Below are 17,500 nucleotides of genomic sequence, written 5' to 3' on the forward strand. Positions count from 1 at the left end.
TACAAATAAACATTCTTAGAGGCATACTTGACAGTTTTCTTTTTCAAATCTAGAATTCACATAACATCCCTTTCAAATATAAAATCCATATAACATCCCTTTCAAATATAAAATCCATATAACATCCCTTTCAAATACAAAATCCATATAACATCCCTTTCAAATATAAAATCCATATAACATCCCTTTCAAATATAAAATCCATATAACATCCCTTTCAAATATAAAAACATCCTTTTCAAATATAAAATCATATGAAAGAGGAGCAAACTCAAAATCAAGAGAGGTGGAAATTCAATGGTCTACTTACTCTTCCTCCATTTGCCTACGACGGCGTCTGGCCTCGCGACGTTCTTCAAGGCTACTCATGATTGGTCAAATTTGGTCACGTGCGAAATGCTGCAGATGAAAGAAAAAATTAACAAATAGTTATTTTGTTGTTTCTTAAAGCAGTGACAACAGTATGAAGACATGTAACATGAAATGTTGTTTTTTTTTGTTTTTTTTTTTTGGAAGGGGGGGGGGGTGTTGTTTTTTTTTTTTTTTTTTTTTTTTTTTTTTTATGTGTTGCCATTATGAGTTTTAAGTCAAGTCCACTTCGTCTTGTTAATTTTAGATTAGGTCTCGTTTTCATCCTCGAAATCCACTCAAGAGAAACACACACGGCGAATGCACAACTACACTAGCAATTATATCCAAAGAATACACACATTTCTTCGTAGTGACGATATCTCAAGTCCTTTAATCTTCCCAAATAAGGTAATCCGGTCAAATTAGAAATAACAATTCCACGAATCGTGTTCGTTGGTCACTCCTTTTTAAAACGTCTTAGATTTCTTTTAAAATCCAGGTTAAAATGACGTCCAGGAAACGTGAGGATTGTTCAAATTCTAGCCCAGTTGTGAACATCATGAAGTATTGTGGTGGATTAATAATCTATTTTAACCATTGTTATCGTATATGCAAGCCAAAAAGCCAAAATAATCGGCCCTCTAGATCCTTGACCTCGTTTAAAAATTTTAGCAGACCTAAATAAAATCCAATGAGAATAAAAACTTCGCGGCGGCGATGGGGGCTAGAACCCGCGACCTTACTGATACGACAACTCCGCCTGGCCGGATTTCTTGTTATTATCTGACTGTATTTCTTGTAGATTGTAGAGTGTAATTGTCGGACATTTCCTAATTCTATTACTTGAGGGTTAAATTATCATAGTACACAAACCACAAGTACAATAGATTCGGGATAAAAGGTGTATCTTGTTTGTCTGTGGGCGGGTGGTTATTTCAGTACAGCTAAGGTGTGAATAATTAAATAAATAGATAAATCAATTTAAAAATATTAATATTAATAATAAATGGGCCCTTTTTTTGGTGGATTAGTAAAACATAACAACAGCATTATTATTATGTAAAAACAAAAGTAAGCAGTGCAGTTAGGTGATAAATATAAGACTTTTATAATATAGATAGTTCGAAGTTGACGTCACTCAGGTCTTTGTTATTGTTTTTTTGCCATCCGCGTTTATGAGTAATTCTCACTAAACTGAATTAACTAGACTATAAACACACAGTTTTGTGTGTTGGTCCTTTATACTTCCGGATGGCAATGTTGTGAACTTCTTAGCCAAGCGAATACAATATATAGAGCCATCAATCGGAGTTTCGCCTGTTTTCTGGTATATGAAACGTGCATAATATGCATGTGATTGGCACCCTCTAAAAATGTTCTGGCTTTATCGTCATGAGTAGAGCAGTGATACACGTGGATAAACATTTGTTTTGTGTGTGTGACTATCATGAAGGTTAAAGGTCATATCTATAGATAGTTCGAAGATGACGTCACTAAGGTCTTTGTTATTGTTTTTGCCATCCGCGTTTATGAGTTATACTCACTGAACTGTATCAACCTGACTATAAACGTTCATGGATACACACAGTTTTGTGTGTTGGAGGTTATACTTCCGGATGGAATGTTATGAGCTCCTTAGCCAAGCGCATACTATCTATATCCCTCCTGCCGACCTCAGTGACTTTAGTACGCAAGTTTTGGTATGAATTTCTTGATCGGATCTCTAATAATTAACTTGGGATGAGGAAACGGGATGCTCTCAAATCAGCTAACATTTTACCGTCGCGAGTGCTGGCAACGAAAAGCTAACCGGATGTCGAGTCATGGACCGTGCAAAACGGCACGTAACTATCGTACAAGTGCAAAACTAATAATGAAACCCAATCAAACGAAGTGTCTCACACAAGGGCACAACATCGAGACAAGAGGGGTTGTAATTTTTGTCAGTTATTTGTGTCACTTTAGATTTTACTTTGTTATGTCCCTTTGAACAAGAAACGTTAATTATTTGGACGTTTTGCACATCACAGAAAAGAGGAGGGCAAAGGAGGGACATGGAAGGATATTGATTAATATGACGACGCAGACAACGACGACGATGACGATGGTGATGATGATGATGATGATGATGATGATGATAATTGAAACTGCACAGTGCACATACATATTATCAACAGTGCCGAATCTGTAATAATTAATCATTGCTCTTATGCATACCGATTCATAATTTTATGGACTAACGCCAAATTAAAATCGACATTTGGAGGGGGGGGGGGGGGTAATCAAAAAGGCTGGAGTACATTCCCTTAACCTTTTAAGATCACGCAAAATTGTAAGAAAAAAAATTTAGACATGCACAGGCGTCTTGTCCCGTCCTACATGTTAATTGTTGCTGTTGACCAGGCACCCCTTGTAAAGCGCTTTGAGCACATTTAGTGGATATTGCGCTATATAAAGCTCAATTTTTAAAAAAATATATCCTACAAGTACATCATGCACTATGCGCTTCATAATGCTTCATTTATTCCTCCGCAGACAATATGGAATCATATTTCAATTTCGTGCAGTACATGTCGCCTGTAATAGTAATGTCCGTCTGACATTATTACCGCCTTTAGCCAATAACTTTTCACCACCCAAGTGCCTGATCCAAGGACACAACGCCAGGATAAGACTTTTGAGAACATTGCCATTCATCTAGTAATTGATAATGCTTAACATCGTTTGACTTTGATACCAAGTTATGAGATGAGACCAGTACGGCTTGGTCACCACACAATATAGAGGGAAAGAAGTTGACGTCACTCAGATCTTTGTTATTGTTTTTATGACAGCCAATTTAGTGATTTATTCTCACTAAATTATATCAATCAGACTATACACGTTTAAAGTTACACAAAGTTTTGTGAGTTGGTACATTATCTTTGGCTGGCTAATGTTGTATTTTACCTAAACGCATAGCATCAATAGATGATGATGTTCATTCGAAAAAAATGAAATCCATTTAAAACAATTTACGAGGACGTGATTATGATATTATGAGAATTATTGTTTGCATGCAAGATGAAAATTTCACTCACAGCACAGCCCCAGCAAATTAGGATACGACAAGAAAACTTACGTGTTACGTTTAAAACCACAATAATTAATCCAGGTGCAATCCTATGGCTTAAAGATCACTGGCAAAGACTTTTTGAAATAATTTAGGTAGCTACTCGCATATTTCAACAAATAAAACTAGTGACGTTTATAATTCACCATTGAGATAAAAGCTGGAAATATTCCAGTTTTCGTATTGCCAGACAGGCATAACACATCAACTCCTGTATAATCACGGTGTTGTAAAATAATATTTTTAAGGGGGAAAAACATGCGAGTTAAAACACACGGTATTTAGGCTCACGCTTCATAGGCTTAATAATAAGTTTCACCAGCCGAAAAGCCGATTGTGGCGATGATTTTGATTATTATACACACGTCGGTGTGTTGTTATTTCCCAATAATTTATAATGAGAAAACCTTAGAATAATATTATATCCAAAAAAATTCGGTGAAAAAAAAACCCAGATAAAACATTTGAGATAACCTTTGTAATTTGCAGCAATTTTTAGACGAACACAGACAGATCTAGGTGTGAGTGTGCAGCATGCAGCGATACGAAGCAGTAGCAGGTAGTAGTGTAGTAGTAGTAGTTGTAGAAGAAGAGCCTGGTTTGTAAGAGTAATAACGATGACGATAATAGATTATAGCAGTAGATTCTGCATCAATACGCCTACTAGTATCCAGTATCTATCAGTGTGTTACCGTTCCAGTCCTACTTCCACCCATCTACCCACCCACCCACCACCTTCAATGTGTTATTCAGAACGAACAGATCAGGAATTCCGTGGTAAGATGGAGCAGTACGGCCGTACTATGAAAAAATATATAAAAAACAAATTTGGCCAGAAAATTCGTCCTTTAAATATCGATCGATTAAAATGACTCTCAGCTTGCCAAAAACTCTCAAACCTGGGACTTCGCGAAGTTTTGAGATTGAGAATTTTTGCTAAGATAAGGGTAATTTTAATCTATCGATTTTTGAAGGACGAGTTTTCTAGCCAAAAACTTTTTTAATGTGTTATTAGTTGTCAGAGTCAGGCGGAGTAGTTGGTATAGATAGAATGCGCTTGGCCAAGGAGTTCACAACATTGCCATCCGGAAGTATAACGGACCAACACACAAACTCTGTGTAACCATGAACTTTTATAGTCTGATTAATACAGTTTAGTGAGAACAACTCACAAACGCGGATGGCAAAAACAATAACAAAGGCCTGAGTGACGTCATCTGCATACTATCTATAGAGAGTCTGGAGACTGGAGTTGAGAATTTTCTGTGATAACCGTCTTTTTTTCCACCAAGGTTGCCAGTTTGGCATTTCCATGCCGAAATCTTTCAATAATAAATAACATTTGATGAAGTCGTTTGACACAGAAAAAATAAATCTGACCTTTTGTTATTTCTTATACCTCTTTTTTTCTAATTAAAAAGTAGTCCTTGTCACCCTTTTGGTAAGACGCTTGTCTGTCGCAAAGTACTTTCCTCGAGATCTAATAGACAAAGCTACCTGATCACTACTAGACGGCTACGTGGTCTAGTGGTATATATATATATATATATATATATATATATATATATATATATATATATATATATTATATATATATATATATATATATATATATAAACACAGTGGTATAATTTTCTCCTGCAATATCTTAGAATACCATCGTTTAATATTAGTTAATTGAGTGTTTTTTAGAGACGATTTTCTCCCTCACGACGGAAGGTTAAAAAAAAAAAGTTAATGGCACGTGCGCACATCAACATCCGAAAAGATGAATGAAGGTAGAATGGGAGAGCGGAAGAAAAAAATAAAAGGATGAAATTGAGCTTTCCAGTTCTGAAGTGACGTAAGATCACCCCCCTTCGCCACCTGGATGGAAGACATTCAAATTCAACGTTATTGCGATTTAGTATACTATCTGGAAAAATAAATTCACGGTCGTTTTTCGATTCGATGTTGTCTTATCACACTTGGGTGGCAACCTATTAATCATTGTGCGGCTATGTGGTCTAGTGGTATGACACTCGCTTTCGGATCGGAAGGTCCTGGGTTCGAGCCTCGCGCTCGGCGCATAGTTGAGTCCTTGGAAAAGGCTCTTTCCTCTCATTCTCTCACCGTACTCGGGTGTAAAATGAGTACTTGGCCGTTAACAGCGTTGTCTTTGTCCGAAAAACTGTAATATCGCCTAACAGGCGTTATGCCCCGTCCTACATGTTAAACGTTGCTGTTGACCAGGGACCCCTTGTAAAGCGCTTTGAGCACATTTAGTGGATATTGCGCTTTATAAAGCTCAATTTTTTTTTTTAACTGATAAAATGTGCTGTTTAATTCTTGAGTCACTCGAATGCGTCCCATTGTTTCTGAAGATTGATGATGGTCCCCGGTTGGATTAAGTCATGATACATTTTTGCCGTATCTACTCTGGAAAAACATGATATTATATAAATTGTGTTAAGAAAAATCGTCCTTCAAATATCGATCGAATAAAATGACCCTGCGGAAGTCTCAGGTTTGAGAGTTTTTTGTCAAGATTGACGAGTTTTCTCGCCAAAATTTTAAATAGGCCTAGCTACGTGTTTTTCAGAATATTATGGCAGAGTGAGACTTGCAGTTTTATATTTTCTTTTAAGATCATTTCGTGTTTTGTTCATTTTGTCATATGCAAAAGATTATGAGGATTCTCCTTCCATTCAAGTCTGTAACACACGAGTCTTGATAACATTGGGATATGGGGGGGGGGGGGGAGGAGGTTATCTCATGGTGTAATGAGTGGAAATATCGTCTCATAAGTACACGGGTCAGTTTTCTCCTGTATATATTATTTTGTTGGAGGCAATTTTAAATGATTATATTTATGAAATACAATATGGGCGATTTCAAAACATCTTTATATTAGTTTTTACTCCTCTGTCCACCCAGCACATAAAAAAAAATTTGACCAGAATGTTTATCCTTTCCAAAATCAATCAATTTAATGAAGGACGAGTATTCTGGCCAAAAATGTGATACTGTCTTTGTGTAGGGTGGGGGGGGGGGGGGTGAGGGTCAGAGTACAGCTGAGCAGTGATGGGGTAGCGGGAATTGTTAGATCTAGTGGAAAGTCCTCGGAGGTTGTCTTTTCCTAATTGCAACCAACAATGATGAAGATGGTCACAAGAATTGTGCGGCTATGTGGTCTAGTGGTATGACACTCGCTTTCGGATCGGAAGGTCCTGGGTTCGAGCCTCGCGCTCGGCGCATAGTTGAGTCCTTGGAAAAGGCTCTTTACTCACATTCTCTCACCGTACTCAAGTGTAAAATGAGTACCTGGCCGTTAACAGCGTTGTCTTTGTCCGAAAAATTGTAATATCGCCTGATAGGCGTCATGTCCCGTCCTACATGTTAAATGTTGCTGTTGACCAGGGACCCCTTGTAAAGCGCTTTGAGCACATTTTAGTGGATATTGCGCTATATAAAAGCTCAAAAAAAATGAATGCATGAATAAGCCACTGACTGAATGCGAAAGGATGGGGCAAGACCATAGCAATCCAGAGACAGAAGCTTGTTTTTGCGGTTATTGTGGAGGCCACGTCCAGGAGGGATGCGCTATGATGATGATGATGGTGATATGCCAACAATGGTTACTATCCTTTTAACGCTGCTAAAATAGTTGTGTTTTTACACGGTAAGCAGCTCTAAAACCCTGAATACTGATTATCCCGTTGTGAACAAAGATATTCTTGACGAAATGCTTTTTAAGCTAAAAATAGAACCCTAGTGAACGCAACCTTTTTTAAAAAATAATATTACTGTGGGTAATGATTGCCATTAGGTGTATCTGGTCTCTATGTATTTATTTTCACACATAAGACGTGGATGGTGTAGGAAAAGCAGACAGAACGCTTTGAGTGGATGGAATGATAACAAGACAGAAGAATCCGAATTTCTTGGCAAACAAATAGCGTTCTTTTTTTTTTTCATCCTGTTATCAACTGCTGGCAGCCCCCAAAAAACTGGCTGCCCTAACGAAAAGGTGGTTGCAACTTTATCTAAGTATTAGTATGAGTATAATATAGGAATGCATTAAAATAAAAAAAATTTAAATTGAGCTTTATATAGCGCAATATCCACTAAATGTGCTCAAAGCGCTTTAAAAGGGGCCCCTGGTCAACAGCAACATTTAACATGCAGGACGGGACATGCCGCCTGTTAGGCGATATTACAATTTTTCGGACAAAGACAACGCTGTTAACGGTCAGGTACTCATTTCACACCTGAGTACGGTGAGAGAAAGTGAGTAAAGAGCCTTTTCCAAGGACTCAACTATGCGCCGAGGCTCGAACCCAGGACCTTCCGATCCGAAAGCGAGTGTCATACCACAAGACCACATAGCCGCATTAAAACATTCCTCTCTTTTAAACCCTTTCACCCTTAGGATATCGACCGATTATGCCTCCACCCCCACCCCCACCTCTTACCAGAGGGTTCTTTCAATAACTCTGAAAATTTGTATACTAAAGACTAAAAAAATATTTTGTTTATAACTTGTAATTAATTTACAATGTTAAATGTCTGCGGCCTATAGGAAAAAGGGTCGATTTTTAATACGTAAAGGAGTTGTGCCGTCTTGTAGCAACGTCAAGCGATGGTGAGCGTAATCAGTGACTAGATAAGTGACCTTATGAGGCTTAACTTAATTCCCACAGTGTGTCCTTGGTAAAGACGCTTTACACTGTTTCATTCGAAAATAAAGACAGAAATTAACAATAGATATAGATGAGATAGGCAGTAATCTTTGACCTCTCCCCCCCCCCTCCCCCGGACCCACCGGGTGGAGTCACCCAAAATTCGAAACTAACTCACATTTCTACAAGAGTGTGATGAAGTGCCTGGTCGTGTCTGAGATAAGAGATAAGAACGATAGTTCTTATTTTCGTCTCCAGCTTGGATATAAATAGAAAATTTATCTATAGATTTACGAGCGAATGTTTGTTTGTAAAATTATAAAATTCAAGCGCAAACTCATGATTTTCCAATTGGATTCAGTAGTCTGATGTCACGTCGCCCGGCAACGGCGGCCATCTTGGTTCTAAACAAAGAAAATCATTACTTTTTATTCTTCATGCTGGCTAGAACTTTTCATTCCCTTTTCATATGCCTTGTGATCAGAATGTGTAAAAGTCAAAACATGATCAAATTTATGGGGTTTTTTCCCTCTGGAAACGCTTTTATGCTCGCCGGAGAAATATTTCATACGGGCGTCCGCCATTGTTCCGATAGTTTAGAGCCAGTGTTACTAAGTTACCATGCGTCATTAGGAAGGAAGTGACGTTACGACTGTTGAAGACTATTATCATCTTTATAGAAACAGTAAAAGATATTACAATGAGAAATAAAGAATATTTTTAATCGTGTTTCATTATTTATCTGAGTTTCTTATGTGAAATCCAAAAAGCTACAACAAAGTATGAATAAATAAGTAAATTCCAATTATTCAAATTTGGAAATTAGATTTTAGGGTGTATCTCGAAAAAAGACTTAAGTAACCCGGGCGAAAACCGCAGTGCAGAATTATAAAATAAGGGGTAGGGGATAAGTATCATGCTCAAAGAAAAAACATTAAAATCCTTCTACGGGGCTCGAACTAGGGTCCTCTTATAGATAGAATGCGCTTGGCCAAGGAGTTCACAACATTGCCATCCGGAAGTATAACGGACCAACACACAAACTCTGTGTAACCATGAACTTCTATAGTCTGGTTAATACAGTTTAGTGTGAACAACTCACAAACGCGGATGGCAAAAACAATAACAAAGGCCTGAGTGACGTCATCTGCATACTATCTATAGCAGAGCATTGTCTTTTCCTTTCGGTCATCTCACCCTTTAATACTTGAAAAAGTAATGTAGGAAGGTGTAGATGTCACAAAACTATCACTTTGAATCGATAAATTATAGCGGCGGGGGTAGCCGATAAGTATGGCACCTCGTCTTGTAACAAAGGCAAGCATGTTTTAAGATGGTCAGTCACATGATGAGTGACTGTGACAACTAAGCTATGCATGGCATAAGCTTTGTGTCTTTGGGTTAGGCACTTTCACCGTGTCACGTCATTCGACTCAGCGGGTGGTTGGATGGGAGCATCACCCTTGAATCATATACCTATGATGTTCGCATGGGTGTACGATCCGATAGTGATGTCGTTTCTTCTTCTCTTTACTAGCCTATCCTGCTTCTTTGGTTTGTGATTGTATTTTTGACAGGGGATATTTTTTTTTCTGTAAATCTTCTGCCTGTTTGTTCTTGGTTATTTATAATTTAGCTTATGATATCTTTAGGTTATGATTTTGATTTACATTTGTACTATTTTTGTTAGATTGCTTGTTTTTTTTTTTTTTTTTGTTTCAGCGGTCTCTCATATAACCTCAATTGTGTTGGAAGAGACCTAAAGCAACAAACAAACAAAAAAAAATCATTCGACTCGGTAATCTGATGGGGCATTGACATATTATCATACTTTAAGAGTACTATTTATTTTTAATCCATAAATGAGAAACGGATAATCAAATTAATGTGTGAGTCATCATGAGCTATGTGTCTTACCATCGTTGCTATTATCCATATTGTTACAATTCAAATAATTTTGACGTCTATTTTATATTAAGAAAAAAACAAACAAACAAAAACAATACTCTAATAGAATCTTATCTAGATCCCTTTTTTTCGCGGTCATTAATTTGTTTTCATTGAATGGAGGTGCAAAAGAAGAAAAGGATGAGAGCAATAGCGTACACAACATTGTGCATGTGGGGATGGGGTAAGGGGGGGGGGGGGCAAGATAGATAGATAGATAGTAAATATTATATAATAGATAATATATAGATAGAGAGAGAGAGAGAGAGAAGAGAGAGAGAGAGAGAAAGAGAGAGAGAGAGAGATAAAGGAAGAAAAAGAGTGGAAGAAAAAGAGAGGGGGGGGGGGGTATATAGATAGACAAAAGAAGGAGGATGGTTGGACACACAGACAACCAGACAACACATAATATCACATCTGGGACAAAAGCAAAAATGCAACCAGCACGTATCTCAGTGGGAGTAAGAATACAGATTACACAAAACGACGTTTTGGGGGGGTAAAGGTAAAAGTAGTGGTAGCACATAGGTATTTACCGGACTATGACTAGACAGACACAAGTTTGGGTTTTTCTAATCAGTAGCATTAATATAATTTTGCCCAAAATAGGCTACTTAAATTTCATAAATCAATAGATATAGATAGATAAAGGTTACCAACAATTTCTGCGGTCTTGGGTTTGAGACTTTGAGACAAGTCACCTTAATCTACCAATATTATGCGAAGTAAAAGTTTGCTGACGAAATTTTTTTTTAAAGGCATTTTGTCATTGTACGGAGTAGTGCGTGGAATAGCTGTAAACTAATGCATCGAATGTCTGTCTCTCCTGCCTGATGCTACCTTGGCGTTCTCGGAGTCTGGAAGTGAAGGAGAAAAGTGGGGATGACAGTATAGGGAAATATGTATGCCAAGTTCACCTTGATCAGTCTCTCTCTCTCTCTCTCTCTCTCTCTCTCTCTCTCTCTCTCTCTCTCTCTCTTTCTTTCTCTCTATCTCTCTCTCTCTTTATTTCTCTCTATCTCTCTCTTTCTTTATCTCTCTCTCACTCTCTCTCTCTTTCTTTCTCTCTATCTCTCTCTCTTTCTCTCTATCTCTCTCTTTCTTTATCTCTCTCTCCCTCTCTCTCTCTCTCTCTCTTTCTCTTTCTTTCTCTCTATCTCTCTCTTTCTTTATCTCTCTCCCTCTCTCTCTCTCTCTCTCTCTCTTTCTCTCTCTCTCTTCTGCTCTACACTACATACTCTGTTTACCTATACATCTACTTATCTAATCCATTTACCTATATAGAGATCAGTCTGGCTTTTTGTCATTCTATTTCTATATCATCATCATCATCATCATCATCATCATCATCATCATCATCATCATCATCACCATCATCATCATCAGCATCATCATCATCATCATCATCATCATCATCATCATCATCATCATTATCATCATCATTATCATTATTATTATTAACAATATTAAATTATTATTATTACCTATTATTATGATGATCATGATGATGATGATTATTATTATTATTATTATTATTATTATTATTATTATTATTATTATCATTATTATCATTATTATTACTATCATTATTATTATTATTATTACTATTTTTATTATCATTATTATTGTTATCATTATCATCATCATCATCATTATTGTTATTTTTATAAACAAAAATAATGATGATTATAGGAAAATAATGATGGTTTTAATAATATTATCATCACATTATTATTTACATTATTAATACCATTACTATTGTTATTACTATTATTATCATTATTATTATTATTATTATTATTATTATTATTATTATTATTATTATTATTATTATTATTATTATTATTATCATTATCATCATTATCTACTTCCCCCTCCAATTTCTGCGCCTCAACCTCAACCTCCTCCACCTCTTCCTCTCACTCCTCTTCCACCACATTCTTCTCCATTTCCATTTCCTTTCCTCTAATGTTCATCATTCACCTATTCATGCACCACCCCCACCCCCACCCCCGTTTCCCTCACCTTTAACATCTGGAACCGATATCATCGCTCTTACCCAAGAACAGTGCCAAAAAGCCACAATATGTTTTGGATATTCCAACGACTCACCACCCCCCCCCCCCCCCCCCCCCCCCGACCTCCTCATGAATAACAGGCTGTAACATCGTTTGACAACAACACCTTTCTACGTCTCGACAGCGTCTTCGCTCGCCGATGTAAAATCTGTGAGTGCAATCCACGTGTTCGAACGAATTCTGGAACAAAACATGTATTTACGTGGCCAGAAAACTCGTCCTCAAAATATTTTTATTTTAATTTTTTAAAAATTGAGCTTCATATAGCGCAATACGTCCCGTCCTACGTGTTAAATGTTGCTGTTGACCAGGGACCCCTTGTAAAGCGCTATGAGCACATTTGTGAATATTGCGCTATATAAAGCTCGATTTTTTAGTCGTGTTCACGGCATTTTGTCATTGATTAAAGGGGCGTTGAGGTGACGGACACATTGCTTAATAGGATTCAATAGTCTGATGTCACGCCCGCCCAGCAACCAGCAGCTTGGTTCTAAACAAAGAAAATCGGTTCTTTTTATTTTTCATGCTGGCTAGAACTTTTTCACATGTCATGTGATCAGAATGTATAAAAGTCAAAACATGATCATAATTATGTTTTTCTCCTCTGGATACACTGTCATGCTCGTCGTCGGAGAAGTATTTCATGAGGGCGTCCGCCATTGTTCTGATAGTTTATATAGAACCAGTTACTAAGCTACAATGCGTCATTACGAGGGAAGTGACGTCAAGACTGTTGAAGCCTATTAATTTGAGACGCCCTTTATGTAATGAAAAATTGGAGTAAATCTAACTGATGAATGAACAACACAAAATAAACGGCGTTTCGGCCTTTGTCCTTTCTCAAGTAAACACAATATAATATATATATATATATATATATATATATATATATATATATTATAATATATATATATGTATGCATTTTGTGTTTACTTGAGAATGGCCAAAGGCCGAAACGTCGTTTATTTTGTGTTGTTCATTCATCAGTTAGATTTACTCCCTTTATCTTAATCTCCATTTTATTGACTCATTTAGGCACCTCTATATATTAACGAAAAATTGGTTCCATATGACTTGCTTGAAGAATAAATTAATAAAGAGTTAGTTGTAAAGCGCCATGAGCAAATTGAAACTATGGAGATGCGCTATATAATAATTGAGCAGGTAAATATACAGAGAAGGGACGAAGAGAAGGATATTAGAACGTGAGAGAGTGCAGCAGGGTCAAGGCACTGACCACCAGTACTGAACAGAAGGAGTGGATTGTTTATAAACAAATTAGCTGGAGCCAGATCAAGCCTGACCTTCTTAATCCTACAACCACGATGGCAGAAGAATGATGTTACTGTTATCGTTGATTATAAATTTTAGTAGTAGTAGTAGTAGTAGTAGTAGTAGTAGTAGTAGTAGTAGTAGTAGTAGTAGTTTGTTGTTGTTATTGTTGCAGTAGTAGTATTAGTAGTAGTAGTAGCAGTAGTAGTAGTAGTAGTAGTAGTAGTAGTAGTAGTAGTAGTAGTGGTAGTAGTAGTAGTAGTGGTAGTAATAGTAGTAGTAGTAGTAGTAGTAGTAGTAGTAGTTGTAGTTGTAGTAGTAGTAGTAGTAGTAGTAGTAGTAGTAGTAGTTGTTGTTGTTGTTATAGTTGTAGTTGTAGTAGTAGTAGTAGTAGTAGTAGTAGTAGTAGTAGTAATAGTAGAAGTAGTAGTAGTAGTAGTAGTAGTAGTAGTAGTAATAGTGGTAATAGAGGTAGTAGTAGTAGTAGTTGTTGTTGTTGTTGTAGTAGTAATAGTATTAGTAGTAGTAGTAGCAGTAGTAGTAGTAGTAGTAGTAGAAGTAGTAGTAGTAGTAGCAGTAGTAGTAGTAGTAGTAGTAGTAGTAGTAGTAGTAGTAGTAGTTGTAGTTGTAGTATTAGTAGCAGTAGTAGTAGTAGTAGTAGTAGTAGTAGTAGTAGTAGTAGTAGTAGTAGTTGTTGTTGTTGTTGTTGTTGTTTTTGTTGTAGTTGTAGTTGTAGTAGTAGTAGTAGTAGTAGTAGTAGTAGTAGTAGTAGTAGTAGTAGTAGTAGTAGTAGTAGCAGTAGTATTAGCAAAAAGTGCTGGTCATGGATATTTTTATGTGGTAATTGATGGGAATAACTGAATGAGCCATTATCATCTTGACTATAAAAGACTGAAACTTGAGTAAATCACTTACACTATCGACCAATCAATACGTGTGTGATGTGACCGGTGATTGTGTAATAAGTTTCTGCACATCTGATATTATTCCAATGACTAAATCATCCATCAATGCATACATCCACTCATTCATCCACCAAAGATTACATTTATTATCCACCCACGCAGCAGGCTGACTGACCACCTACATTTATCCATCTACCAATCCACACATTCGCTGTGTGTGAAACAAAGCATACAGATAGTATGCGCTTGGCTAAGAAGCTCATAACATTGCCGTTGTATAACGGACCAACACACAAAACATTGTGTAATCATGAACTTTTATAGTCGGGGTAATACAGTTTAGTGAGAATCACTCACAAACGCGGATGGCAAAATACAATAACAAAGGCTTGAGTGACGTCTCTTCGTTCTATCTATACACAATAATAGGACCCTCCCCCCCCCCCCCCCCCCCCAAATACACATAAACACCAATCTATCCATCTTTTCATATTATTATCATTAGCATCCATATCCCCCCATACAAATCCACCATTCATTCATTTATCTATGCATATTATATCCCAACATTCTACCACAAATCAGTTCTTAATAAACCCATCTATCCCTCCATACATCTTTCCATCAGTTCATCCATCCTTCCACCCAGCCAAACAAACATCCTTCCATACGTAGATTACCCATCTTCCATCAATTCATCCAACCATTCGGCAATATTTCAATATTACATCCCTCCACACATGGATCAATTCCATTCATTCATTCATCCATCCATCCATTCATTCATTCATCCATCCATTCATTCATACAGCCATAATATAATTTCCCATAGACAAATCACAATACGATAGGAAACTTTTTGAAATAATGTGTATATTATATGTTTAAAATGGAGAAAAAAAACGTATGAAACGACAGCGTTACAATATTCCACTTCTTTTTAATTCTTTAAATAACATTTTTGAATACGGTTTCTTTTAATGTTATAACTTGTATGACACAGGATCTGAGAGTGGGAAAAACATTCGAGTAGTACAAGGACCGATTATTACCCGGCCCAATTATTATAGAAGATAACTAAAACTTACATTTTCTTTCGCTCTGGTGATAGATAGATGAAGGAGATGATGATGATGATGACGAAGATGATGCTTGATGATGATGATGATGATGATGATGATGATGATGATGATGATGATGATGATGAAAAGAAACAGGCAGTGTAGCCAATGCCAGGGTTACCTAGGCAACAAGATGTGCTGATCCAAGTGGAATTCCTCGGTACGTTCCAGACCCAACAGTTAATGCCGCCAGGTGAGCAGTAAACAGCACGAAGTAAACGTAAGCAGTAACTAAGCATCCACTGGCGTGATGCAAGTCGAAGGGGTCGCTGAGAGTAGGATTATGGCAATGTAGAACGTCAACTTTTTTATATTATAGCGTAATATCCAATAAATGTGCTCAAAACGCTTTACGATAGATCCCAAGACAACAGCAATACTTAACATGTAACACATGAGACATGACGCCTCCAAAGGGCTGTTACATTATGTTTGTTTTGACAGACACTTCGTTAATATTATATACCAGCTATTCCACCGGAGTATGGTGAGAGAATGTAGAAGTGAAGACTGAATTCCCAGGAATTAACGTTGCGCTGCCCAAAGCGAGACTCGAACCCGGAACATACATGTCACAAGCCGACTGTCATACAACAAGTTCCACAAAGGTTTCGATTTCGAACATGAATATCATAAAGCATGTTCGTCAATATATATATATATATAGAATGCGCTTGGCCAAGGAGTTCACAACATTGCCATCCGGAAGTATAACGAATCTACACACAAACTCTGTGTAACCATGAACTATTATAGTCTGGTTAATACAGTTTAGTAAGAACAACTCACAAACGCGGATGGCAAAAACAATAAAAAAAAGGCCTGAGTGACGTCATCTGCATACTATCTATAACGGACCAACACGCAAACTCTGTGTAACCATGAACTTTTATAGTCTGGTTAATACAGTTTAGTGAGAACAACTCACAAACGCGGATGGCAAAAACAATAACAAAGGCCTGAGTGACGTCATCTGCATACTATATATATATATATATATATATATATATATATATATATATATATATATATATATATATATATGAAATTAGTGTTCTTCCTTATGACCCGTTTGAGGGATAAATGAAATATTGTGAAGCGCATTGAAAATGGTAAATCCGTGGAAATGCGATATATAAATGTTCATATATCTACTGGATTGTTTTAAGTTTCTGTTTGTTATTGATGACAATGAACACGGTTACTTTAACCAGGAGGAACAACTGCCGTGCCCCGGATAAAACTCGTGTTGAAAAATTTGGCACGAAAACTGGTCCTCCAAATTGCATCCAATAGTCTGATGTCACGTCGCCCAGCAACGGCGGCCATCGTGGTTCTAAACAAAGAAAATCTGTACTTTTTTTTTCTTCATGCTGGCTAGAACTTTTCATATGTCTTGTGATCAGAATATGTAAAAGTCAAAACATGATCAGATTTATAATGTTTTTTTTTTCTCTGGATACGCTTTTATGCTCGTCGGAGAAGTATTTCATAAAGGCGTCCGCCATAGTTCCGATAGTTTAGAACCAGTTACTAAGCTACCATGCGTCATTACGAGGGAAGTGACGTCACGACTGTTGAAGCGTATTGTGTCGATCGACTTAAACGACCGTCATCTTGGCAGAAACACTCAAACATGAGACTTCGCTTGGACTGTTTTTCCATAGTACGACAGTTAATGAGAGCGAGCTATATTCATGATTTCGTCCAACCGAGTCATCAATCACGTGATTTTTTGCTGTCCAACGATTGAACATTTCTAAACAAATGTAAACACGCTGCCTTGTTTATGAAAGTTGTAAACTTACCCATGTGTCAAGCTGAAGATAATGACCAATCGTGATGTGAGATTGTTCAAAATCTGTGAACACTTTTCACTATGTAGGTAACTTTGAGCACATTTTGCAATGTGACCAATGACCTCGAGCACATGGAAAGGGAATATAGATCATGCCCATTAACTGGTCAAGTAAAATAATACTAATGATGCAGACGTTACGGTTTCCCTTTATCAATAAAGAGGGGTGTAAAATTAGGCAAAATATAGATAGTG

At 37.0% G+C, this 17,500-nt stretch overlaps 1 protein-coding gene across 1 annotated transcript in view; it reads right to left on the bottom strand.

The window, feature by feature from the left end:
- Positions 1 to 17,500, bottom strand: part of LOC144978206 (uncharacterized) — a gene marked incomplete at its 3' end in the record, with an annotated part of 95,266 nt that overhangs the window by 49,625 nt on the left and 28,141 nt on the right. Inside the window, 1 exon segment of the mRNA XM_078923982.1 lies at positions 311 to 399. Within this exon segment, the coding sequence (XP_078780108.1) occupies positions 311 to 369 (59 nt within the window).

Source organism: Berghia stephanieae, chromosome 8 (genome assembly GCF_034508935.2).
Source record: "Berghia stephanieae isolate SIO BIC M18660-M18661 chromosome 8, UCSD_Bste_1.3, whole genome shotgun sequence".
NCBI lineage: Eukaryota > Metazoa > Mollusca > Gastropoda > Nudibranchia > Aeolidiidae > Berghia > Berghia stephanieae.